Source organism: Bos javanicus, chromosome 18, assembly GCF_032452875.1.
Source record: "Bos javanicus breed banteng chromosome 18, ARS-OSU_banteng_1.0, whole genome shotgun sequence".
NCBI classification, from domain to species: domain Eukaryota; kingdom Metazoa; phylum Chordata; class Mammalia; order Artiodactyla; family Bovidae; genus Bos; species Bos javanicus.
This window is the reverse complement of record NC_083885.1, coordinates 54467236-54494428: the sequence shown is the minus strand read 5'-3', so window position 1 is coordinate 54494428 and position 27193 is coordinate 54467236. Positions and strand designations below refer to the sequence as shown.

Sequence of the window (27193 nt, the reverse complement as noted above, 5' to 3'; positions counted from 1 at the left end):
TGGATCAGAGACTGTGTTGGTGGGGGGCGGGGGCACCGTGGACGATGCTGCTGAATGACCCCCAGAACCCCGCCCCCCCGGACACACACACACACACACACACACACACACACACACACACACGCCCTCCGTCGCTGTCCATTGCCTGTGGTGCTGAACGCAGAGGCTGGGTGGGAGGCTTGGGCTGCCTCACCCCCCCTTCCCCGCCCCTCCTCTCTGCAGGCCCCTCCCCTGCCTCCCGCGCCGGCCTCCCTCTCCCCGCCTCCTCCTCCTCCCCTCTCTCCCCGGCTCCTCCTCCGCCCTCCCGGCGCGCTCCCCTGGCCCCCCTCCTCCCTCTCCAGCCGACTCCCCCTCCCCCGCGTCCCTCCCCCCTCCTCCTGGCCTCTCCTCCCTCTATCCCCTCTCTCTCCCCTCCTCCCTAGCTCTCCCTCTCAGTCTCCAGCTCTTCTCTCTCTCCCTCTCACTCTCCCTCTCTCTCTCTCTCTCTCTGTCGGGCGGAGTCGCCCACCACTGCCAATCCAGTGCTGGGGGAACCTGCTCTAGGCTGTAGCTGCAGGTAAGAGACCCCCAGTGAGGGGAGGGCGAGCTGGGGGGAAGGATGAGCTACCCCAGGCGGGTGGAGGGGGGCGTTCGAGGAGCCGCTTTTCCCTGGGCTCCGTTATGGAGAGTAGGGGGCTGCATATCCTGGATTGCGGGTACCAGGGCCCGAACGCGGAGTCGGGGGCCACCACCAGCAGCCAACATCCTCAGCCCCTCCTGCGCTTCGGGGAGCGTGGCGGGCTGGGGAGGGGGTGCCTCCTGGGCACTGAGTGGGTGCGAACACCCCCGCCCCGTCTGGGGCAGCCCCCCGCCCCTCGCGTTCTCCGCCTCCGCCCCCGCCCTCCTGTGTCTGGGTCTCGCCTTCCTGTGCCTCCACACCTCTCAGAGGTCTCGGTCCCGCCGAGTCTGCCTGTCTCTCTGAGTCCCTGACTCCCTCCGTCTCACTCTCTCCGTGCCTGGGTCTGGTCCAGCTTTCTGTTTCAGTCCTGGGTCTCTCTCCCTGCCTTCCTCTTTCGCCATCTGTGTGTTTCCCTGGGTCTCTTGTCTCTACGCTCTCAGCCTTCCTGGGTCTCTGTCTCTCTCCATCTCCGCGTGGGTCTTCCTGTCTCTCCCCTTCCTCTCTCATCTCCATCTCTGTCTCCAGGCACCTGCTCCCTGTTCCTCTCTCTTTCCTCCCCTCTTCCTCTCCCTGGCTAACTCTGCCTCCTACACACCTTTGTCTCCGCCCCTGGCCAGGGGAGACCTGGAGGAAGAAGATCTCCCACCTCCCCCCCACCTCCCCCCCCGCCCCCGCCACCGCCTCAGAGTGGGCTCGCCCGGAGGCACGGAGTCCCCCAAACTCCGCTCCCTTCCTCAGCCGAGCTCCCCCGCCCCATCCTCCCCGTTGGCACCCGCCCATCCCTCCCCTGAGCACAGAGCTCCTCTGCTCGCCCCTGCCTGATTTCTGGCATCCTGAGGCATTCTCGCAGCCTAACGGTGGCCTCCGTAGTGGAGACCGAATCGGTCCTGTCTTCAATCTACCCTCCCATTCCTCTTCATATTGACTGGACCCCGTCCCTCCTGCCGTCTCACTTCCGTACCTCTTGCCGTCTGTCCATTTCATGACTCATTCATTCTTTGGACGATTACTGAGCCCCTTTCACTGCTCCAGGCAGAGCAATAATAGGTCCTAGGAGGACCAGGCCAGTCCTCCCTACAGTCTTGCCTCCATCCCTCTCCAGTGTGCCAGCCCCAGACCTGTCTTCCAGCGGGGAGGGGGTGGAGCTCAGAAGCTTCTCTGCTGCCCCTTGGGGGCTCTGGAAAGGGCCCTTCTGAGTCTTGAGGATACATCCTCTTCTTTCCTATTGGGAAGGGGGGCCCCAGAGGAGGTGGGGGAGATGAGAGGTGTGGGGCTGAGCCTGTAGCCCACACTGTGATGGGGTGAGGCCCTCAAGTGAGTGCCCATGAGGGGCTCTGGGTGGGTTAAATCGAGCACAGGTTAGGAGCCCCGGGCCTCTGTCCTGCCCACGACTTGAAGCTTCGCGACTTGACCAAGCCCCTCCGGGTGTCAGTTTACCAATGGATGTATCTATCACACAGCCTGAACACCAAGACTGCGTGTGTCTGCGTGGGGTCCCCCGGCGGGGACACCGTATGCAGGGGCGGGGTGGGGGGACCTGGCTCACGCAGGGGTGGGAAGCGGGCGTGTTTAGAAGGCCGTGTCCCCACCGAGGGGCAGGCAGCAGGCACCCCCTGCCCCTGCCCTGAGCGCGGTTCGGGACCACCACCCGCTGCTTACCGACTAGAGGGGGTCCTACCTGGCCTGCCAGCCTGACCGCCCCACCCCGCTCAAGCTTGCAGTCCCCACCCTACAGATGAGGTCTCTGAGGCCCCCAGATGGGGGCAAGGCAGAACTGGGGCGCTCCCTACTGACCCAGCTGGCCACCAGCCCAGAAGGGAGGGGAGGGACGGCCCCAGGGACAGATGATGCCCGCCATCTGCCCTCCGGAGTCCCACCCTGGCCTCCACCTGATCCTTTTGCCCCTGGATACCCAGCTTAGGTTTCAGGGCAGCTGGGGAAACGAGAGAGGCAGAGGCAGGAGTCTCAAGCAGAAGCAGCCCAGCTGTCCCCAGTAACAGGGCTCCGACCTCTTGGTGGCTTATCACACAAGTGTTTATCCAGTGCTTTCTCTCCCTGACCGCTCCTCTCCAAAGGCTGCAGGGAGAGGAAGCCAGGTGTTGCAGGAGAAAAAGCCACTGAACCAGGCTGCTTTGCCCAGCTTCGGGGCAAGGAGGGCGGGTGTCAGAACACCCATTGGCTGACCCTGGTTTCCCCTGAGGACCGAGGCGGGAGGGACAGGTGGTTGGATGCGAGGCAGAACTTCCCAGGCCGTGGCCCTTCCCTGAATGAGGGGGTGAGACGCTATGGATGAATTCTTGACTCCCAGGTGGCCCTGGGTTCTCCTGAAAGCTAGGGGCTGATGAGGAGGGAGGGAGGAGAGAGCGTGAGTCTTTGCTTTGGATCCTGGTGGGTTTGTAATTATGCCCAAGTCATTGCTAATTAGGGGGCTGCTAATTAGACATATCATTAGGGGCCTTGCTGAGGGGGTAATTGTGCGGTGGCCCTTTAAGAATCACCCCTCTACCCCTCCTACACACACACACACACACACACACACACACTCACTCCTTCTCTGGGAAGTTCTGCCAACATTCTGCCTCCCTCCCCCAGTTCTCAGTCGTGAGGACACCGGTGTGCGTTGGGGGCAGGCTGTGGGCTAGACTCTGAGAACTTTTTCAGACAGAAATGGATGTTATGTGAGAACTGAGGCTGGTGGCCAGGATAGGGGTCAGGGAGCAGGCGGCCCTGAGGACCCCTCCCTTCCTTTCTGAGGCCTGTTTTATAGGCTACTGGGTTACCATGGCAACACAAGGGTGGGGCGGGGGAGTTGGAAGTCAGGACCACTCTTGGAGAGAGAAACTGGGAGCCACAGAATGGCTGCTGGCGGTCACTGGACAAGTTACTAAGCCTATCTGAGCCTTGGTCGGCTCATCCGTGAGATGGCTGGGGACTCCCCAAAATTGGGAGGGTGTCATTTCGAACAGAGTGGTCAGGGAAGGTGACCTCTTAGTGGGGAGCTGAAGGAGGAGAGGAAGAGGATATGCTGGGAAGAGTGTCCCAGGAAGGAGGAACAGCAGGTGCAAAGGCCCTGAGGCAAGAACTTGTCCAAAGAGCAGGGAAGAGGCAGAGTGGCTGAGGCCAAGTGAGGGAGGGAAAGAGGGAGAGAAATGAGACCAGAAAGAGAATGAGGGGACCAGATTGTGTGAGACCTTATGAACCAGGGAAGGGACTTCAGTGTTTGGAGTGAGACCAGAGCCATGGGGGGCGGGGGGGGGTGCGGTTCTGATCAGATAGAAGGATGTGAAATGATTTGCATTTTTAGAGGACACCGAGACACACAGACATAGCCACTCAAGCCCAGGACCAGAGGCGGGAAGATAAGGACTGATCCCACCCACAAATGGGGCAAAAAACCCAACCTGGGGGCCACAACATCACAACTTCTAAGGAATCTCCCACTTCCCAGAAGCCCAGGTAAACTGCAGAGAGACACATGCTAGCATTGCGGGGCAGAATGTGAGTGAGAGACCCGCCAGCAGCCCCTCCCCAGCCCTACCTGAGACAGGAAAAACAAAGAAGCACCTATACAGCCCAAATCCCAAGCAGGAGCCCTCCGAGCACCAAACTGGGAAACACAGGAATCACCGAATGAGTTGAGGGCCCCCCAGTACCTTGCCTCACCCACAGACTTATTCATTCTGCGTCCTTCTGTGCCTGGCTTCACTCTTCCATGGTATGTCTGTGAGATGCGTCTGTGATGTTGGGTGTATCAGTTGTCCACTCCCTTTTCAGTGCTATATAATATCCCACCACGTGCGTCTTCTGCCCTGTACTTCTCTGTGTTCTTACCAATAGGCATCCAGCTTGCTTCAAGCTTTATTATCAATGAAGCAGCTGTAAACACTTGTGTATGGGTCTTTCGTTGAACACTTGACTTATTTCCCTGGGTACATTCCCGGGAGTCGAATTGCTGAGTCCTGGGATACGTGATGTAGTTTCTCATAGAGGCTACATGTCCATCAGCAGTGCATGATGCCTTTATCTTTCTATGCCTTTCTTGGTCTCTGCCTAGCACAGAGAGAGTGCCTCTTTGTGTCCCTGTCTCTGAATCTCTGTCTCTCTGTCTCTCCTGGTCTCTCTCCTCCCTCTGTTAGTCCCCAGCTTCTCCCCCATTCTCTGCCTGCAACAAGCCCTGACTCCTGAGCTAGAGGGAGGAGGGGTTTGCTCCCCTCATCCAGACTTCCTCCTCCTCCCCCACAGGACCGTGCCCCCTCCATGGCTCCCCTGGCCTTGGTGGGGTTTGCACTCCTCCTGGGGACTCCGCCATGCTCAGGGGCGGCCACCCCGACCCCGTCCCTGCCACCTCCCCCAGCCAATGACAGTGATGCCAGCAGTACAGGGGGCTGCCAGGGCTCCAACCGCTGCCAGCCAGGGGTCCTGCTGCCCGTCTGGGAGCCCGATGACCCGTCGCTGGGGGACAAAGCAGCCCGGGCCGTGGTCTACTTTGTGGCCATGGTCTACATGTTCCTGGGTGTGTCCATCATTGCCGACCGCTTCATGGCCTCCATCGAGGTCATCACGTCCAAGGAGAAGGAGATCACCATCACCAAGGCCAACGGCGAGACCAGCGTGGGCACTGTCCGCATCTGGAACGAGACAGTGTCCAACCTCACCCTCATGGCCCTCGGCTCCTCAGCCCCGGAGATCTTGCTGTCCGTCATTGAGGTCTGCGGCCACAACTTCCAGGCGGGTGAGCTGGGCCCAGGCACCATCGTGGGCAGCGCTGCCTTCAACATGTTTGTGGTCATTGCTGTGTGCATCTATGTCATCCCGGCTGGCGAGAGCCGCAAGATCAAGCACCTGAGGGTCTTCTTTGTCACCGCCTCTTGGAGCATCTTCGCCTACGTCTGGCTTTATCTCATCCTGGCTGTCTTTTCCCCAGGTGTGGTCCAGGTGAGCAAGGATGCACAGACATCTCCTGGGTGCATGTATGTCTGCACAATCCAGAGGGGTGGCCTCCTGAGCTCGGAGAGTCAATGCCTGTGTTTGCAGAAACGCATGCTCACATCTGAGAGGGCCGCCGGGTATGGTTGTCCAGGTCGTGCACTGCACAAAGGCATAGGGCCAGAGAGGGCAAATTGGGGCTGGAGTCTGGTGGGTATTCCCCAAGCCAGGTCTGGATGGCATTGCAAACTCTGGAAAGAGCTCATCCATGCAGAACCAGATGCCATTTTGTAATATGCCCATCTGGAAATGGCATCTTTGAACTCTCACAAGGGTGCCGTGTGTGCTAACAGAGTCCTAGTGATCCGTGTAAGGCATATGACAGTCTAGTCAGGTATTTGCCAGGTATGGTCACGTGTTTCCCTATACTCCCTGCCTTTTGCATAATTTATTTCCACTTTTTCAATTAGACATCCCCCATTTGCATAATTCATTTTACAGTTGCAGCATCTAGCCCCGTGTTTTCTGACAGTGCTAACTGATTTGAGTCACTTGGTGCAATTTGCATAGTTTGCCCATGGACTTTGCATCTGCATAATCTAGCTTTGTATTTGCCAGATATGCAGTCGTGGTTTGCATAGTTCATTCATTATTAATAATTGATTGCTGACGTTGAGATGATTTATACCACTTCACTGTAATTCACACCCATATCGAGTCCAACCTAGGCATAAACCCAGCCCACTGAAAAGACCACTTTGCATAATTTATTCCAATAGTGGGAAAAAATTTAGAACCACAGCTGCATAATTTACTCTCGCATTCACATAATCACTTGCCTCTCATTTATCCAGTGTCTTAACGGGCCTATTGCTTAGTCTCCTTTAAAACATTCGCCTAATTTATTTCCCACAGCCCCACGATTGCCGCCTACATTTGCATAATTTATTCATGGGCCTGGCTTAATTCTCTCACACACATGCATAATTTATTTGAGGCTACCCAGGATTCCTTTATACAAGTGTATAATCTACTTAGACATATCTGTCAAGTTTTGCCAGCTATAGTTTCTTTCCAGGAAAGATCTAAAGTTAGAGGTAAAAAAATTCTTTGCAGATGTTATCTAGGCAGAAGGAAGGAAGAAACCACAGTGAGGAAAAGAGGGAGGTGGAGCACTGGAAGACAGGGATGAGGGAGGAAGGGAGACAGTTCCTATGACTCCTGACTGCAGTGCTGAGTTTCCTGGCTGCCAAGGTGAAAAGTACAGACGATGCTTCACACGGTCTCAGGCACTATTTTAAAAAGGACGCTATCCTGACTTGGGTTGTCCAAGTGGTCCGTGACAAGGATTTACACCAAAACTGTGAAATAGATTTTAGACACTGTGGGGAGGAGGTGGGATTGGGAGGGGGGAGGTTTCTCCTGAGAAGGAGCTGGCTCATCACAGGGAAAACAGTGTGAAATGCCACAGGTCTGGGTATAGAAGTGGTTCTGGAGGATCCCTTCTGGAGTGACATGGAGACCAGACTTCTGGAATGCTTTCACGAAATAACTGAAAGAATGGGCATGAGATCAAGATGATGCCAGTCCCTCCTAGATGCTTTGAACGGGGGCAGGGAGGAGATGGGTCTGGCTCAGGGTTTTCTCCGGAAGTGCTGTGTGACCTCAGGCAAAGCCCATACCCTCTGGGTCTCAGTTTACACATCTGAACTATGGAAGGGATTGGACTAGTCCATTGGTTCTTCTTCTTTTAAATAGTTTTCTGTGATGGCTGCACTGGGTCTTCATTGCTGCAAGGGCTTTTCTTTAATTGCACAGAAGTGGGGGCTACTCTCTAGTTGCAGTGGGTGGGCTTCTCAATGCAGTGGCTTCTCGTTGCAGAGCACAGGCTCTAGAGCACAGATTCAACAGTTGTGGTGCATGGGCTTAGTCGCCTCGAGGCATGTGGGATCTTCCTGGACCAGGGATCGAACCCATGTCTCCTACATTGGCAGGCAGATTCTTTACCACCAGGGAAGCACTTCTTCTTTAAATGAGGTCCTCTTTTTTCATTTCTGATTTTAGCGAGGTCCTCTTTTTTTTTAATTAATTTGACTGCAGCACTCGGGATCTTTAGTCACAGCATGCGAACTCTTAGTTGTGGCATATGGGCTCTAGTTCCTTGAACTGGAATTGAACCCAGACCCCTCTGCATTGGGAGTGCAGTCTTAGCCCCTGCGCCACCAGTGGGTGCCCTTGAAGGCAGATGTGAATCTATTAGAATCACCTTGTTTACCTGCAGGGAAGAAAGCAGATCTCAGGTGTTGGAGATCTTGCTTCTGATTAAGAGAGAATCGCCCACAGCATAGACACTGGCCAGTTCAATGAGTGCAAGGCAAGAGTTCATTTTACAGCTTGCGTGGAAAATTCAGTTTCTTTTCACAAGGCTGCCGGTGGCTTTGTGTGGTTGTACTATTTCCAAGTCCTACTTTTTCTCTGAACCAGCAGTAAACACAGTGACAAGGGGCTGTGAAATGAGAGCTTAAAGATATTTTCCTTACCAGGCTCATTTTAAAGATACCTCTGGGGCCATCCGATTTGTAAATGCTCTTTAATCTTTTCTTCTTTATCTTTAATGAGAAAGGTGGCATATGCATCTTTACATGAATATTTCAAGGAGAGCTGTCAGGTATTGATGGATGTTTCCTGTATGTGCCTTCTGCCAGACCATGGGCAGACTGAGCCCCAGAGTGCACAGAGCTCAAGACAATAGTAACATGGTGACAGCAGTATAAACGTAGTAATAGTGCACATGGGCTCAGTTGTGTCTGCGTCTTTGTGACCCTATGGATTGTAGCCGGCCAGGTTCCTCTGTCCATGGGATTCTCCAGGCAAGAATACTGGGGTGGGTTGCCATGGCCTCCTCCAGGGGATCTTCCTGAGCTAGGGATCGAACCCGGGTCTCCTGCATTGGCAGGCGGATTCTTTACCACTGAGTCACCTGGGAAGCCCACTAGTAATAACGATCCCATTAATTTCACATTTTCTGTATCTTCCACGTATCAGTAACTGACAAGGCTTAGTGCTAGGAGTGCATGAGCTCATTCAGTCTTGGGATGTGCTCATTTTACACATAAGAGCCTGGGCCAGGCATCCCTCTTCTAGAACCGGGGTCTAAACTCAGCCTTGCCCTGTCTCTCTGGGGAGGTAGCATGTAAACATGAGAACTTGCTTTATGAGGCTGTCAGACGATGAGCCAAACTTGTGCCTCTTTTAGAGTCAGAGTCCAATCCCTAAGGGCCAAACAAATCCTAAGGAAGGAGAATCTGGCAAAGGCTGTATTTACTGGTGGAGGCGGGGGGAGGAGTTGGAGGAAAGGAATAGGGGAGTTTGGGGATGTGAGCAGAGAGCAGACCCTGGGTGATGGGTGGAGTTTGGAGAAGTGGAGGCATCTCGGGTGAGAAGGGGCGGAGGGGCAATGAGGTGGGAGAAGAAAGATGGAGAGAGACCAGCACTACCCCGGACAGGGGCTGGGACCACAGGGTGGGGCGTGTCCCTGACGTGGTGGTGGCTGAGGATGTCTGTGTTCTTTGCACTTGAGCAGCATGACAAACAGTGGATGGATGGATGGATGCGACCAAAGGAGAGACAAAAAGGGTGAGGGAAGGAGAGACATAAAGACATAAAGAGAGAAGGCAGGGGGGACAGAGAAGAATCTCATAGGAAAGAGAGGTAGGTATCTAAAAAAGATATAAAAGACAATGGAGACAAGGAGACAGGGGCCACCAGAAAGGAAGAGAGGAGGAAAGATAGAAAACCAACTGACATTAAGGACTTCTCTAGCCGTCCAATGGCTAAGACGCGGGGCTTTCTCTGCAGTGCAGGTGGCGTGGGTTTGATCCCTGGTCAGGGAACTAGATCCCGCATGTTGCAGCTAAGACCCAGTGCAGCCAAATAAAGAAATAAATATTAGTTATAAATAAATAAATACCTTTACAGCTTAAACAAACAAACAACAAGCCAGCCGACATAGAGAATGAGACTGGAGGCAGGGAGAAAAAGAGATAAGGACCAACCTAGCCAGAAAGATGGGGATAGGCAGGGAGAAGCAGAGACGAGAGCCAGAGAGAGGGAGAGACAGAGGGGAGAGATATAGATGGAGGGAGAGACAGAGACACAGAGAAACGGGGAGAGGCTGAGATGAAGAGAGACAGGAGCGAGACAGAGGGAGGAGGCAGAGACAGCAAGAAGGCCGGATGGGGAGAGACTGAGAAGAGGGAACTCGGGTAAGGGCAGGGACCCGGCGCTGGGGAGGGCGGCGGCGGGCGGGCCGCGAGCGCGCCCCCTGCCGGGGCGGCGGTCCTGACCTGCGCGGCCGCCCGCAGGTGTGGGAGGCGCTGCTGACCCTCGTCTTCTTCCCGGTGTGCGTGGTGTTCGCCTGGATGGCCGACAAGCGGCTGCTCTTCTACAAGTACGTGTACAAGCGCTACCGCACCGACCCGCGCAGCGGCATCATCATCGGCGCCGAGGGCGACCCCCCGAAGAGCATCGAGCTGGACGGCACGTTCGTGGGCGCCGAGGCTCCGGGCGAGGTGGGCGGCCTGGGCCCGGGCCCCGCCGAGGCCCGCGAGCTGGACGCCAGCCGCCGCGAGGTCATCCAGATCCTCAAGGACTTGAAGCAGAAGCACCCGGACAAGGAGCTGGAGCAGCTGGTGGGCATCGCCAACTACTACGCGCTGCTCCACCAGCAGAAGAGCCGCGCCTTCTACCGCATCCAGGCCACGCGGCTGATGACCGGCGCGGGCAACGTGCTGCGGCGACACGCGGTGGACGCCTCGCGCAGGGCCACCCCGGCCGACGGCCCCGGCGAGGACGAGGACGACGGCGCCAGCCGCATCTTCTTCGAGCCCAGCCTCTACCACTGCCTGGAGAACTGCGGCTCCGTGCTGTTGTCGGTCACTTGCCAGGGCGGCGAGGGCAACAGCACCTTCTACGTGGACTACCGCACGGAGGACGGCTCCGCCAAGGCCGGCTCGGACTACGAGTACAGGTGGGTCTCCTGGGGGCTGGTGGGCAGGGAGGGCTGGCGGTCCGCGGGTCACAGGCTCCGCCGTCCAGCAGCCTCCAGGCTCCTCCGTCTCCTGGCTGCGTCTGGTGCCCATCCTTACTTTGCGATGGGCGGACTTGCTGGATTCATTCATTCCTGAGAGTCTACTTTGTACCAGGTACTATTCTAGACATTTGGCACAGGCTGCTGGACAAGACGGACAGTGTGGCTGTCCACTGACCGCGGGCTGCTGCTCCCAGGTCCATGATACACCTGTGCCTTGTGCTTGACCCTGCTCTGTGTTCCTTAGTATAACTCCATGATGTGTTTCTACCATCATGACCTGGTAGAACCAGTGCCCCACCCACCACACCACTATTAAAGTAAAAAAATTAATGTTTTTTTTTTTTTGGCTGCGCTTGGTCTTTGTTGCTTTTGCAGGCACTTTCTCTAGTTGCAGCTCGCAAGAGCTACTCTTGGTTGTGGTGTGCGGGCTTCTCATTGCGGTGGCTTCTCTTGTGGAGCACGGGCCCCAGGAGCTCAGGGTTCAGTACTTGCAGCTCGAAGGCTCAGGAGTTGTGGCGCGTAGGCTTGGCTGCTCCGGGGCGTGTGGAATCTTCTTGGAGGGATGAAACTCATGTCCCTGGCCTTGGCAGGTGCATTCTTACCCACCGCACCACCAGGGAAGTCCTAAAAATGTTTATCGATCACCTACTACATGTGCCAGGGGTGTACCTCGGTGAACAAGACGGCTAAGGTCCCTACCCTTAAGCTGTGATAAAGTTATAAACTATGAAGCATACAAAAATATCAGGTGATGGCAAGTGCTGTGGGGGAAAACAAAGTGGGGTCAAGAGAAGAGAGATGGTGTCCGCATTGCCTCTGCATCTTTGGTTCCACCGTAAAGCCACCCGCCTTCTGAACCCTCCCATGTCTCACTGTCAGTCCCTCTCCTCACCCCTCTTTGAGCAGAACTGTGACCTTAGCCAGCTATTCCTACTGTGCACTTACTAGGCACCAGAGGTTTTTAAAAATTTTTTTGTTGAAATGTAGATTTACAATATTGTGTTCATTTCTGCTGTATAGAAAAGTGACTGAGTTATCCATATATGTATTCTTTTTCATATGCTTTTCCATTACGGTTATCACAGGACACTGAATATAGTTCCCTATGCTATACAGTAGGGCCTTTTTATTCATCTGCCATCCAGATTTTTTTAAGGGTTCAACAGACAAGAGTAAACAAGGTAGTTAACTTCTGTGTCCTCATGGGACCACAAAATTCTTTATGTATTTGTGCAATAGATCTGTCTATACCACACTCTTTCAAGAATTATAGGTTTACAGTATGTTTTGTTAACTGATGTGCAAGTCTCCCATTCAGTTCGGTTCAGTCGCTCAGTCACGTCCGACTCTGTGACCCCATGGACTGTAGCACGTCAGGCCTCACTGTCCATCACCAACCCCCGGAGTTTACTCAAACTCATGTCCATTGAGTCAGTGATGCCATCCAACCTTCCCATCTTCTGTCATCCCCTTCTTCTTCCTCCCTCAATCTTTCCCAGCATCAGGGTCTTTTCCAATGAGTTGGTTCTTCCCATCAGGTGGCCAAAGTATTGGAGCTTCAGCTTCAGCATCAATCCTTTCAATCAATATTTAGGGTTGATTTCCTTTAGGACTGACTGGTTGGATCTCCTTGCAGTCCAAGGGACTCTCAAGAGTCTTCTCCAACACCACAGTTCAAAAGCATCAATTCTTTGGTGCTCAGCTTTCTTTATAGTCCAACTCTCACATCCATACATGACTACTGGAAAAACAATACCTTTGACTAGATGGACCTTTGTTGGCAAAGTAATTTCTCTGCTTTTTAATATGCTGTCTAGGTTGGTCATAACTTTTTTTCCAGGGAGCAAGCGTCTTTTAATTTCATGGCTGCAGTCACCATCTGCAGTGATTTTGGAGTCCAAAAAAATAAAGTTTCTCACTGTTTCCACTGTTTCCCCATCTATTTGCCATAAAGTGATGAGGCCAGATGCCATGATCTTAGTTTTCTGAATGTTGAGTTTTAAGCCAACTTTTTCACTCTCCTCTTCCACTTTCATCAAGAGGCTCTTTAGTTCTTCTTCACTTTCTGCCATAAGGGTGGTGTCATCTGCATATCTGAGGTTATTGATATTTCTCCCAGCAATCTTGATTCCAGCTTGTGCTTCCTCCAGCCCAGCTCCCATGGTTTTCTGTAATAATAACATGTACCACATGTCTTTTCTGTGCCAGAAATGAACCTGGGCAATGGAGACCATCAATAAATGAAAGATGTAGAAATCCCTGCCTGCTCTAACACAGCTGACACTCTCTTGGGAAAGACATGTCATTAGAAAGTATACATTCAATGTATTAAAATATCAGAGAGTGGTGAGAAGAGTGAAGAAAAAATACAGCAGGATACAGGAGAGTGTTGATGGCTGATCTTCTCATAGGTTTCACTTACTAAGTTGAAACTGAACTGTTCACATATCTTTGTTCTGTCTTCCCGTAGCATGGGACCCCTTTGGCCGCCCATGACCTCCTCCCTTCATCCTTCCCCTCATCCCACATCTCTAGCCTCCTTCAACTGAAGAACAGGCATTCACCATGTGAGGGCTTGCCGTCAGTCCACCTCTTCACCCTTCCACTCCTCCTGCACCTCTGGTCTGCATCACCCTCATCAAAACCCCAAGCCTTTGCAAAAGGAAGTGAGTACAGGTATCACTTGCTGGGATCAGAGGCTGCCTTCTCACCTGCAAATGACCTTGGGAAGGAGATGTTTGAAGTGAAGGAGTAAATGCTGCTCAGTGGTGGAGCCAGAGCTAGGAAGAATTGACACCTTTCCATATGTCTCTACTCTCCCAACCCAGTTGATATTCACAGGCCTGGCATCACTTATCAAGGCAGCTTAGGTCTAGGACTGGGAGGAGGACACCGAAGTTCCAGCCCCAGCTTAGCCCTGCCCCCTGTTCCTTGGGTAAGTTCCTGCCTCAGTCTGGGCAGGTAGGACTGTCATGTACAGTTGTTGAGGTTGTACACTGCAAAAGAGCAACATGTCTAAGGAAGTGCTATTCACATAGTGGACATTGTAGAGTTCTGTGTCTATGATGACAGTTCCAGATTCATGGAAAGAGTGTCTTGAAGAAAGGATACCTTTTTCTAACTTGCCTGCAGGCATCACTAGGCTAAGGGTGGTTCTGTGGGGTTTTAGTTTCTCCAAATTAAAAATGACCTCTATGACCCCCAAATGACACAGCTCTTCCAAGATTCTGAGATTTAAGCCTGTATAATCCTAACACACTAAGGGTCGAAGGTTTTAAGATTCCAGAATTCCAAGGTTTTAGTATTCTAATCTGGACCCCAGCCCATCTCTAATCTGATGGTTCTAAGATTTTTCATCTTCTCAGATTTTGTGCATCCAGTGTTGGAATATGAGTCCTGGGAACCTAGCCTTCTATGATTCTGAAACCTGGTTTCTAAAATCCCCATGTTCTTTTTCTCCCCGGCTTTTTATTTTGAAAAATTTCACACCTACAGAAGGGCTGCAAATACATAGCCTGGAGAACCTTCATATAACCTCCACACAGATATTCACCAATTGTGCCTATTTTGTCCTGTGGGCACTCATGCTCTTCAATATATAATAGATGTTTTGAGGTGCTACTTTACTTTTTAGTTTCTAGATATGAGTATAGTTGATTTACAGTGTTGTGTTAGTTGTGGCTGTACAGCAAAGTGACTCAGTTATACATATGTGTATATCCATTCTCTTTCAGATTCTTTTCCCATGTAAGTGATTACAGAATATTGAGTTCCCTGGGCTATACAGTAGGTCCTTGTTGATTATCTCTTTTATATATAGTAGTGTGTCTACGTTGATCCCAAATTCCTAATTCCTCCACCCACCCCCCACCTTTCCCCTTTGGTAACCATAAATTTGTTTTTGAAAAAAAAAAATAACGGTGGCACTTTATTAGAGTGAGGGTCAGACAGCATGACCATTCACCCATCAACAGAGGCATGCATCTCCTAAGAATGATGACATACTCCCACATCATCCCAACCCAGTGATCACACGCAGGACGTTTAAGATTGCATCAGTATGACGACCCAATCTACAGTCCACGCTTGCCTGTCCCCAGTCGCCCTTGTCTCACCCTTTATAGCTGTGTTTTCACTCCCTCCCTCTCTTCCCATCTGATCCAGAAACCACTTGGCATATTTGGTTGTCGTGTCTCTTTCGCCTTCTTCAATCTGGATCACTCCCTCGGTCTTTCCGTGACTTTGGTGACGCCAACACTTTGGTCTGAATTTCTCTTTTGGCTGTGCCACATGGCATGTGGGATCTTAGTTCCCCAACCAGGGACCGAACCCACGCCCCCTGCACTGGAAGCATCGAGTCTTAACTCCTGGACCTCCAGGGAAGTCCCACTCTGACACTTTGGAAAACGATAGGCCACGTACTCGAACAATCTTCAGTGTGGCTTCGTCTGATGTTTCCTCATGATTAGATTCACGTGATGCACTTTGACAGGAATCCAGCTGTCCTCAGGGCATCATGCCAGAAGGCACATGATGCCCACGTGTCCCTTTACGGACAATGTCCAGTTCCCCTGTATTAACTCAATCCTTGTAACACTGCCACGAGGAAGACAGGGTTATTAAATCCATTTTACAGATGAGGAAACCGAGGCTCAGAGGGCTGCTGAGTCCTAACTGCCCAATACCACACAGCTGGCACAGGCAGCTTGGAGCAGATTGGCCTGCCTTAGCCACCGTGGACAGCGCCCTCTGAGCTGAGGGCGGCAGCCATGGGAAGCTCTTATTCCCTCCATCCAGGTCTAGTCATACAGTTCTACCCCTGCCAGAACCCTGGGGTCTCTCTACCTCCCCCATAGAGGAAGGGAGGGGTAAATGACAGATTTTTGACTTTCGTTAACACCCCAGAGTCATCACTGTCCCGCCCAAGTTTCACCCTGATGAATGTCTTGGCCTTGTTCCCTCCCCCAGCCCATTATAGAGCATCTTGCTTGTGCTTTAGAAACTTACACAGCCGACACTCTTTTAAACCTAAGCCAGTTGATGTCCTTCCTCTCCTCGGAGGCCTCCATGGCTCTCCTCTCACTGGAGTAAAAGCCAAAGTTTTCACCGTGGCTCACCAAGGCCCCATGACATCTTCCCCTGTTCCCTCGGTCACCCCATCTCCCACTCTCTCCCTCCCTGCTCCTTTGGATGCGGCCACACTGGCATCCCTGATCTTCCTCAAGCACTCCTGCCCACTGGTGCCTCATGACATTTGCACTGGCTGTTCCCTTTACAGGAACAGTCTTTCCCAGATCTCCTCCATGTGGCTCCCTCCCTCAGGTCTCTGCTCAGATGGCACCCCCGCCCCCAGACAAGCTTTCCCTGACCACTTTCACACAGCTCCTTCTCTGCACTCTCTACCCTTGTTCCTTTATTTTCTCCACATAGCATCATCACCACCTTACTTTTTGTTTTATTACCTTATGTTTTATTACCCATCTCCTGCCCTGGAACAGAACCTCCACCAGAGCAAAGATTCTTCTCTGATCTGGTTTTGCTGCTGTTTCTCCAACACTAAGAACAGTGCCTGGCACACAGCAGATGCTCATTACCTATCTCATTATGAACGGACTGTAATTAAATCCCGAGATGTGTAAGTGCCACTGTGATACGGCTGTGCCATGGGGCTCTTCCCGTGTTCCCAGCACTGCTGTTCCCATGTTCCCACACTGAAAGCATGTGTTGAATGACTGAATGAAGTCAAGTTAAAGACTGTGGATTTTCTGCTGGGGATATCTGGGAGCACAGAATGGTTTTTATGGGAAGTATGACAATGTCAACTGTGGGCCCTATGTCCCTGTTACTCCAAGTATGGTCCATGTTGCAAAATCACTGGGGTCCTTTGGGCGCTAAGTAGAAATGCAGAGCCTTGAAACCCCAGAGCTACTACTGAACCACAATCTGCATTTTCACAAGATGTCCCAGGGAATTCCTGTGGACACTGAGATTCAAGAAGCGTGGCTGTGAAACACTCCAACCTCCCTCTCCACCCTAAGACTTTGCATGTACTGTTCCCTCTGCTGGGAGGTCTCCTGCCCACTAAGCCTTCTCCTGTGAAGCCTGCCTCGATCTCACCTTCATCACCTGTTTAATGCCACTACTCCTGATGAGTTCCATGGTGGGAGGGAACCCCTCCATGGTTTTTGTTCTCCCTCTGCATCTCCTGTTCGGGAAAAGCCCACCTTCATTCACCCTCGGTATTGTTTGTTTCACGTCTGTCCACCATTATACTTGTAAGTTCTTCCGGGGGTGCGGCGCCCTCCTCCAGGAAGCCCACCCTGAACCCCCACCCCCCACACCTCCCCGGCCCACAGCCCTGAGAGCGACTTCACCCCTCTCTCTCCCCGCTCCTCCACCGCAGCGAGGGCACGCTGGTGTTCAAGCCGGGCGAGACGCTGAAGGAGCTGCGGATCGGCATCATCGACGACGACATCTTCGAGGAGGATGAGCACTTCTTCGTGCGGCTGCTGAACCTGCGCGTGGGCGACGCGCAGGGCATGTTCGAGCCCGACGGCGGTGGGCGGCCCAAGGGGCGGCTGGTGTCGCCGCTGCTGGCCACCGTCACCATCCTGGACGACGACCACGCGGGCATCTTCTCCTTCCAGGACCGCCTGCTGCACGTGAGCGAGTGCATGGGCACCGTGGACGTGCGCGTCGTGCGCAGCTCGGGCGCGCGCGGCACGGTGCGCCTCCCCTACCGCACGGTGGACGGCACGGCGCGCGGCGGCGGCGTGCACTACGAGGACGCGTGCGGCGAGCTCGAGTTCGGCGACGACGAGACCATGTGAGCGCGCGAGCCCGCCGGCCCGAACCAGGGAGACCACAGGGGCCCGCGAGAGGGGCGGGGCCAGGGCGGGACGTGGTCCGAACGGGGGCGGGGCCTGGAAGTAGGTGCGGTCGAGAGTTGGCGTTGCCCGAACAGGGGCGAGGCCTCCGAGTGGGAGGATCTCCGAGAGGCGTAGTTTTGGAAAGGGCTTCCCTGGTGGCTCAGATGGTAAAGAATCTGCCCGCAATGCAGGAGACCGGGGTTCGATCCCTGAGTCAGGAAGATCCCCTGGAGAAGGGAATGGCAACCCACTCCAGTATTCTTGCCTGGAAAACCCCATGGACAGAGGAGCCTGGTGGGCTAGAGTTCATGGGGTCGCAAAGAGTCGGAAACGACTGAGCAACTAACACTCAGTCTTAGAAAGGGGTGGAGCTTTGATGGAGCCCTGGAAATGGGGAGGCCTGGGGAGGCGGTACAGGGTCCAGAAAAGGGGCGGGATGAAGGAGAGAAGGGAGGAGACTGGAGTGAGGAGTGGGGTCAAGATGTTGGGACGAGATGTGGGCGGGTCCTGCGCGAACTGGGCTGGTTTGGGGAGAAGAGAGTGGGACACCAGGAAGAATGGCCAAGTGAGGAGAGACGAGAGGAATTAGGGTGGGGCCTGGGGAGAGGGATGTGGAGAGCTTAACCGGTAGAATGGAGGAGTGTGCCCTGAGTTCCCTTTCGATGCAGAGGCCGAGTCTGTGGAACAGAGAAGGAGCTAGGTGGGGTCTGAGTGGTTGTTGTTCAGTCACTCAGTCGTGTCCGACTCTGCGACCCCATGAACTGCAGCTTGCCAGGCTTACCTGTCCTTCACTATCTCCCGGAGTTTGCTCAAACTCATGTCCATTGAGTCGATAATGCCATCCAACCGTCTCATCCTCTGTCACCCTCTTCTCCTGCCCTTAATCTTTCCCAGCATCAGGATCTTTTCCAATAAGTTGACTCTTCGCATCAGGTGGCCAGAGTACTGGAGTTTCAGCTTCAGCATCAGTCCTTCCAATGAATACTCAGGACTGATTTCCTTTAGGATTGACTGGTTGGATCTCCTTGCAGTCCAGGAGATTCTCAAGCGTCTTCTCCAACGCCACAGTTCAAAAGCATCAGTTCTTCAGCGCTCAGCCTTCTTTATGGTCCAAATCTTGCATTCTGTACATGACTATTGGAAAAACCATAGCTTTGACTATTCAGACATTTGTCAGCCAAAGTAATGTCTCTGGTTTTTAATATGCTGTCTAGCTTTGCCGTAGCTTTTCTTCTGAGGAGCAAGCGTCTTTTAATTTCGTGGCTAGGACGCGAGGCAAAGGCTGAGGACAGCGGAAGAGGGCGGGGTCTAAGGAGATGGGGCGTGGCCTAAAGGAGGTGGGCGGGGGGAAGGAGGGGAGCTCTTGGGTAGGGGGAATGTAGGCGAGGCTTTGGGGAAAGTCGGAGTAGAAATCTGGGGGCCTAGGAAGAGACACGGGAAAGGAGGGCTGGGATGTGGGAGACCGAGTCTCCGGAGAGGAGCTGGCTACGTACGTATGTAGACAGACAGACAGAACCAGCAGGCGCACCGGGCACATACAGACATGCAAAGTCACGGACGCAGAGTCAGGACTGTTCTCACGCCCAGACACCCGGCCACCCCCTTGCGCAGATGCCCGAGTCTCCCGGTGCGCGTGCCGGCAGCCTCACATCCCAGCTTCCGCCCGCTCCCTTCCGCCCCCGCACGCCCGTCTGTCTCCCTCTTCCCGCCGCCCACGCTCCCCCCACCGAGCAGAGCCCCCACCGCGCCCCCTCCCTCTCCCCCTCCCAGCCTCTGCGGCTCGGCCTCCCAGCTCAGCTGCTCACTGCTCACCCTGCCTCTTCACCTCTCCCTTTGCGTCTCTGCGTCTCTCGTTCTCGGGAGAGTTTGTGTCATCTCTGGATCTCTGTCCCCGGGATCCAGCTCTCTGACTCGGGTTATATTTCAGTCACAGACTCTCCATACCTTTCCATCTGTCTCTGTTCTGACTTGGGTTGAGGGCCCAGAGCACCATTCTAGGCCCCATCTCTCACACCCGAGGCAGAGGGCGTGGAGGGAGTTGTCTTTCTGCTTGTCCCAGTCCGAATTGTAGTCTACGGCTTCCAATCAACTTTTCGCCTGCGGCCACGGGCTTCCTCAGGGCTTCTCCTCCGCCCGCCCCTACGGCTTCCCCAGGCTGGGACACCCTCTGCCCTCCGCCCCCGCCCAGGCTGCCAGCTGTGGTTTCAGGAGACAGAGAGCAGGAGGCTAATTAGCGTTCAGGGAAACACATCCTTTCTCTGATGGGCAGGCACTAATTAGAGATGCCTGGAGAAACAGCCAGGCTGGAGGGCTGACCCCAGGCAGGATCAACAGGGAGATGGAAGAGAGACGCCCAGAGATATGGGGTAGAGGGGAGAGATGCAAGAGAGAGACAGAGAGGCAACCAGGTGGGTGAAAGACAGGGAGACAGAAGACAGGAGACAGAAAGACACAGGCTTAGAGACAGATGCCACGAGAGATGGAAACTGAGTGACAGAGGCCCATCAGGAGAGGGAGAAAGAGGGATTTCCCTGGTGGTCCAGTGGCTAAGACTCTGCACTCCCAGTGCAGGGGCCACAGGTTCGATCCCTGGTGGGGGAACTAAGATCCCTCCTGTCACCTGGTGAGGCCAGAAAAAAAGAGGGAAATAGGGATTGGAGACTGAGATGGAAGAAGACTGAAAGGAATAGAAGTGCGGGAGGTAACGAGAGACATTCTTCTCTCTGAGAGGAACCCAGGCGGACTCAGGGAAGGGAAAGTCCTGCTGATGCTACAGAGAGAGAAGAGTTCCAGTCAGCATGAGAGAATGGGAGATAGTATGAGAAAGAGACTGGGTGTGAAATCAGAGCCTGTGAGGGGTGGGAAAGTGGAGTTTCCAGGAAACGAGGGCGTGAGGATGACAGAATGTCAGGCTGGGGAGGAAGGCTGTTTCCTTTTTAAAAAATGATCAATTTTAACTGAATTATAGTTGAGTTACAATATTGTGATCATTTCAGATGTACAGCTAAGTGGTTCAGACATATATATATGTTGGAGAAGGCAGTGGCACCCCATTCCAGTACTCTTGCCTGGAAATCCCATGGACGGAGGAGCCTGGTGGGCTGCAGTCCATGGGGTCTCGAAGAGTCGGACACGACTGAGCGACTTCACTTTCACTTTTCACTTTCATGCATTGGAGAAGGAAATGGCAACCCACTCCAGTGTTCTTGCCTGGGACGGGGGAGCCTGGTGGGCTGCCGTCTATGGGGTCGCACAGAGTCGGACACAACTGAAGCGACTTAGCAGCAGCAGCATATATATATTCTTTTTCAGATTATTTTCCATTATAGGTTATAACAAGATATTGAATATAGTTCCCTGTGCCATACAGTAAATTCTTGTTGCTTATCTATTTTCTATATAATGGTGTGTATCTGCTAATCCCGTACTGCTAAAGCTGCTTCCTTTGACCTCAGGAAGCCCCGCCCTCATCTAGCTCCAGTTCCTCTTGCTGTCCCCTGCCGGTTGGGCTTCTCCTCCTTTTGGGTCCCAAGCGGACACACTTGTCAGAGTGCCAACTGGTGCACGTTGTCACTAGGTGTCAGGGGACCACGGCATGTCTGCAAATGAATGAGTGGCAGAGGTGTGTGTATGTGTGTGTATGTGTGTATGTGTGCTGACACCTTGTCAGCGTGTCAGCAGCTGTCTACGTGTCTGTGAGGAGCATGTGTCAGGAGACGACTCCACCTGGCTGCAGTGTTTCAGCACCACGGACAGCTCCCAACCCACTCCTAAGTTGAGGGGTGGGGGCTGCCATTCTTTCAACCAACAGAAACTTTTAAATGTCTTGAAACCGAAAGTGGGTGAAGGTGGAAGTGCATGTATGCCCCCTCGTGACTGTCTTGTGTGTCCCTCTTTGGGTGTCACTGTGTCCTGGGCATTTATGTGTTTAGATATGTCTGCATGGTTGAGACCCTTTTGCTTAGATTGTGTCGAGTTTGGCTGTTCCATTCTGTCCCATTCACTCTCTCCGACACTGAGAGATGGAGATGGGGAGAGGAGAACACGGAGAGAAAGGCAGAGAGCCGGGGAGAGACTGAATAAACAGAGACACCAGGAGGCATAAAGAGTGAGGGGTAAGGAAGGAGACTCTACATGGAATCACAGCAGGGGTCTCACAGGTTGGCATTGTTGCCCAGGCTGTGGTGGAGGTGTTGTGCTAATTGGCATCTGGTTCCGTGCGATTTTGCCACTGCATAGGGAATGGCTGCGGGGTATGATGGTGTGTGGGCGTGGGCGGTGTGATTGGCTCTGCTTCCTCTGCTGGGTGACTGTGTGGGCTGGGTGTTTGTGTTTCTGGGTTCTGGGGCCAGGCCTTGTGGTTCCTACAGCTGAGATAGCTGCTGGTGGCAGAGCTGTGGGTTATTGTGGGCTTGTGGGTCTTCATAATTGAGGGGGGTCTGTTGTGTACCTGAAGGGGATGGATGACTTCTGGCTGTTTCTCCCCTCCCATTCCCTGGTTACTATGGCAGCTGGGATGCTGAGAAAATCAGTTAGTGCTCAGTTACCCCTCCGAATGAAGACAAGGGGCAGGAAGTTGAGGGTCTTCCAAGCTAAAGAATTTGAGTTAACGGCTGTCTATGGAGGTCACACTATATGCCAGGCACTATTCTGGGCAATGGGGATACAGCAAAGAACATAAATGAACTAAGATCGCTGCCTTGGAGGAGCTTATATCTTAATGTGGAGAGGCAAATGGCAAACAACAAACAAAGTAAACCCAGCTGGTGGTGCGTTAGAAGATGATTTGAAACAACAAAAACGTGGAGCATGGGAAGGGGGCCAAGAGTGTGCTGGGGTAGGTCCAGGCATGAATTTCAGTATGAAAGAAGGTGGAGGGAGTGGGTCTCATTGAAAAAGAAGGTAAAGTTTGAACAGAGAACTGGAGGAATTGAGGGAACGAGCATGGGAGAACAGTGTTCTCAGCGGAAGGAACAGCCAGTGCAAAGACCCTGAGGCACGAGCAGGCTTGTTATTACATTCTCAAAACACTGAGGAGGCCAGTGTTACTGGGGTGAGTGTGTGAGGGGAGAGGGATGGGAGGCCAGGAGGGGAATGAGGGCTAGATTTCAGGGGGCCTTGTGAGCCATTCTCGGGACTTCGGCTTTTACTCTTTGTGAGATGGAAACCGTGTGAATTTTTTTTTAGGGGGGTTTCGTTGTTGTTTGTTTTTTTGGTGGTGCTAGGTCTTCATTGTTTCACAAGGCTAAGTTCCCCGTGGCATGTGTGGAATCCTCCCAGGCCAGGGATCAAACCTGTGTTCCCTGCATTGGCAGGCGGACTCACACAGGGAGGTCTGTGTGAATGTTTTGAGCAGAGGAAGCACCCAGTTTAACTTTGGTTTTATCAGGATCCCTCAGGTTGATACTTATTTTGAGTTTTTTTAATTTGTTCTTTTTGTTTTGGCCACACCACACCACATGTGGGATCTTAGTTCCCAACCAGGGATCGAACTCATGCCCCCTGCATTGGAAGTGCAGAATCTTAACCACCGGACCACAAGGGAGGTCCTCAGGTCGATATTTAATACAAACTTGGCAAAGATCCAACTCATTGGAAAAGACCCTGTTGCTGGAAAGATTGAGGACAGGAGAAGGGGGGCAACAGAGGGTGAGATGATTGGATCGCATCATTGACTCAATGGACATGAGTTTGAGCAAACTCCGGGAGATAGTGGAGGACAGGGAAGCCTGGCATGCTTCAGTCCGTGGGTCGCAGAGTCGGACCCGACTGAGCAACTGAACAATAATAGCGGCTTCTTCAGATGTTTCTGAGTGTGTCTCTGTCAAATGGGGATAAGCAGAGAACCTTCCCCCCAGGGTGGTGTAAGGATGAAATGAGATTATAGAGCCTGAGATGGAGCGAGTGCCCAAGAAACTGATTGGCTAATGGGCGAGTTATTGGTGAGTCATGGGCAGGGGGCCTTATGCTGGGGATTCTGCCTCTCCCTTCAGGAAAACTCTTCAGGTGAAGATAGTTGATGATGAGGAATATGAGAAAAAGGATAATTTCTTCATCGAACTGGGCCAGCCACAGTGGCTTAAACGAGGGATTTCAGGTGAGAGGTGATGGGTGGGCTGTGGGAGAGGTAAGGGGTCCAGGGTGGGGGGACCTTTGGAGGTTCAGTTGTGGCCCCTTCAAGTTCATGGATCTGAGCTTCCCAGAGAAGATCTCACCTTCTCCCTGTCTCTGTCTCTCCCCAGCTCTGCTACTCAACCAAGGTGAGTGGAGTTACTTCTGGTCTTTGGGAGGGGGGGTCACTGGAGGGAGGGTCTTGGGGGCGGGTCAGGCCTCAAACTCCCCTCCAGATCAGGTTTGAGGCAGATTGCAGGTGCAATCAATTTGGTGGGACCAGTGTGAAATTGGGGTGACAGAGGCTCGAAGGCCAAGATCATGTTTTGTTTGTAGTTAAGATGGGGAAGAAAGTATGTCATAGAATCTGATGTGGGTTTGTGGTGGCATCAGAGGGAATCAGGTTTGGGGTCGAATAGAACTGGGTTGGGGTTGGGGTCTGGGATCAGTATTAGGACTGGGTCAAATCCCAGGGATGGGGGAACCTGGTGGGCCGCCGTCTATGGGGTCACACAGAGTCGGACACGACTGAAGCAACTTAGCAGCAGCAGCAGCAAAGCTAAAATTAAGACAGAGATTGGCTTCTAGGTTTGTGATAGGATCTGATTAGAACTGGGGCCAGATTGAGGTCAAAGCTAAGTTTGGAATTTGAGGTGAGTTTGAAGGATTTGAGGGTAGAGCTGGGGCCAAGGTGAGAAATTTGGGGTGAGAGTTGGGACTAGGGTCAGGGGCTTGGAGATAGTGACTGAGTAGTTTTGGAGTTGAGATCAGAATTGAGGTTGGGGGTTAAGATTAGGGATAGGCTGAAGGTTGTATTAGTTAGGATAAGTAATACAAGCTGCTGTAAGAAGTAAGCCCACAAATCCCAATAGCTTAACACAATCAAAGTCATTTCTCACTCAAGCATAGTTTTGAGAATGTTCTTGGTTGGTGGGTGGCTTTCTTTTGAGACCTAGGATTGGGTCGGTGCTGGGCTTGGAGCAAAGGGTCAGTATAATCTATTTATATATATATATATATAATCTATTTAATCAATATAAATCTATTTTACATATCAATATAAATTTATATAAATAGATAATATCTTTTCTATTATATATATATAATTATATAAAACCTCTTCCACAGGGTGGTAATGATAATGGCAGTAATCATAATAAACTAACATTTTTTAATTATTGTGTACCAGGCACTGTTCTAAGCCCTTTACATGAATTAACTTCTATAATGCTCGTAACCACCTTATGAGGTCGGTAGTTATTGTACCCATTTTGTAGATATGAACACTGAGGCACAGTGAGACCAAGGCACTGCCCATGGTCACACAGCCCCTCTACTATATGAACCTCAGAGTCCACCAGCCGAACTTCATGGACCAGGGTGTGGGAGCTGGGCCTCTGGTTGGGGAAAGTGGTGGTCAGATGGGATGTAGGGACAGGCTGAGGAAGCCTTACCAAGGAGGCATCCCAGAGAAGAGCAGTGTTTTCTTTTGGATGGGAAGAGGTAGTGAAGGCATCACAGGTGCCCTGGAGTCTAACTCCCACCCCTCATGCTGCAGGGGATGGGGACAGGAAACTGACGGCTGAGGAGGAAGAGGCTCAGAGGATAGCAGAAATGGGCAAGCCGGTTCTCGGGGAAAACTGTCGACTGGAGGTCATCATTGAGGAGTCGTATGATTTTAAGGTGATTTTCTGGGGGCCCACTTTCCTGGAGTCTTACCTGTATCATTTCCTTGGGGATAGTCCAAGAAGGGATCAACTATGAGGGTCACAGGGAGGGGCACCCAAGGTCTGAGGACACCCTCCACGTTCCTCTGTTAGCACCATGGACAGCACACGCCTCCCTTGTCCCTTCTTGCTAGTAGAACCCAGCTATGGAAAGTTGAGGACCCCTGAGCATGGGGTGTGAGCCTCCATCCCCAGGACCTCTCATGGAGCTACCCTAAGGTGGTCATGGACCATGGTCTCTCCCTACCCTCTCATTCCCAGAATACGGTGGATAAACTCATCAAGAAAACGAACTTGGCTTTGGTGATTGGGACTCATTCGTGGAGAGAGCAGTTTTTAGAGGCAATTACGGTGAGCGCAGGTAAGTGGGGAGGGAGGAGAGAGGAAGAAGAGAGGGATGAAGAGACAGAGACCGACAGAAAAAGAGAAATAAAAAGGAGAAGGGAAGAGGGACAAGGGGAAAAGATCAGAGAGAAGACAGGAGAGACACAGGGAAACGCAAAGAAAAAGATCGAGATACAGAGAGACAAAGGAAAAGATAGGAAATGAATACAAATAGGAGAGACAGACACATAGAAAAGCACAGAGAATCCCGAGGAAGGACAGAGATGCAGAGACATCTTCCAGATACATGAAAGATGTAGAGAATGAGGAGGCAGAAGGCCAGAGAGAGAGGCAGAAAGTTTGCGCAGACAGGATCAGAGGTGGAGCACTGTGGGAAGGAGGGGTCCCAGTCTGGGCTTTCTCCTGGCATTCAGGCAACTGGAGGGTGGAAACAGGTTAAATGGTTCGGCCTCCCCTCCTGGGCCTGGGCTCCTCTGTTACCATGGAGACGGTCACCAGGGCACCCAACTCTCCCACCCCAGTGGGGCTCACCTCTTAGGCCTCCGAAGGCCCACACTGCCTCCCTGTGGCCAGATGTATGATGACATGGATTCACAGGCTATCTTGGAGACCCTTTGTGATAGAGCTGGGGGAAACTGAGGCCCAGAGACATAGGAGGGACTGGCCTGAAGTCCCACAGGGAATCCAGAAAGGGCCAGGGTGGAACTCAGGACTTCTGTCCCTTGCACAGCATCAGGTTTTCTTCAGGGAGGCCAACCCTGGTGGAAAATAAACACACACAAGGAACTATGGTCAGAAAGAAACTGGTTGGTGGGATCAGAAGAAGCCAGGGATCCGCAATGGAAAAGTACAAGGTAGTGGTCCCAGAGACACCATATTGGAAGCCTAATAGCAGGGAAGAGGCATCCCCTCTGAAGCCACATTCCTCTTTCAGCATCTGTTTCTTTTATGTATATGTATCATCCATGAGTTTATTGTATTGTACATTTATTTGCATTAGAATCAATCAGCTTTAAGTACCTAAATAGTACACTTGTTTTTGTTGTTGCTGTTCAGTTGCTAAGTTGTGTCCAACTCTTTGCAACCCCATGGACTGTAGCCCACCAGGCTCCTTTGTCCATGGGGTTTTCCAGGCAAGAATACTGGAGTGGGTTGCCATTTCCTTCTCCAGGGGATCTTCCTGACTCAGGGATTGAACCTGTGTCTCTTAGGTCTCCTGCATCAGCAGGCAAGTTTTTTTACTAGCACCACCTGGGAAGGGATTCTGTGGCCCCCGTCTGATGTAGGGACATTGCTGGAGACAAAGAAATGCTCTTGGCAGCTTGGGCCCTGTTCTCACAGAGCTCACTGTCCAATGGGAGAGACAGACCTGTCACAAGAGAATGATGAGCCAGAGTGGGCAGGCCTGGGTTGAGGGAGCCCAGACCAGGTGTCTGACCCAGCTTGAAGGTCAAGGAGGGCTTCC

The 27193-nt window shown here is 52.6% G+C and overlaps 1 protein-coding gene across 2 annotated transcripts in view; it reads left to right on the top strand.

Annotated features, from left to right (window-relative positions):
• The first annotated feature begins 267 nt into the window (after window positions 1-267).
• Window positions 268-27193, top strand: part of SLC8A2 (solute carrier family 8 member A2) — a 33176-nt gene continuing 6250 nt past the window's right edge. The window contains exons 1-9 of one of the 2 annotated variants that reach the window (XM_061388808.1): window positions 268-556; window positions 4901-5593; window positions 9949-10613; window positions 17080-17502; window positions 23539-23642; window positions 23788-23805; window positions 25215-25339; window positions 25645-25744; window positions 26459-26697. In XM_061388808.1, the coding sequence (XP_061244792.1) occupies window positions 4916-5593; window positions 9949-10613; window positions 17080-17502; window positions 23539-23642; window positions 23788-23805; window positions 25215-25339; window positions 25645-25744; window positions 26459-26586 (2241 nt within the window). In that variant the 5' untranslated portion in view covers window positions 268-556; window positions 4901-4915 and the 3' untranslated portion in view covers window positions 26587-26697. Of the gene's footprint in view, window positions 557-4900; window positions 5594-9948; window positions 10614-17079; window positions 17503-23538; window positions 23643-23787; window positions 23806-25214; window positions 25340-25644; window positions 25745-26458; window positions 26698-27193 lie in introns of those variants that run through there. The other variant, XM_061388807.1, reaches the window with a different exon arrangement.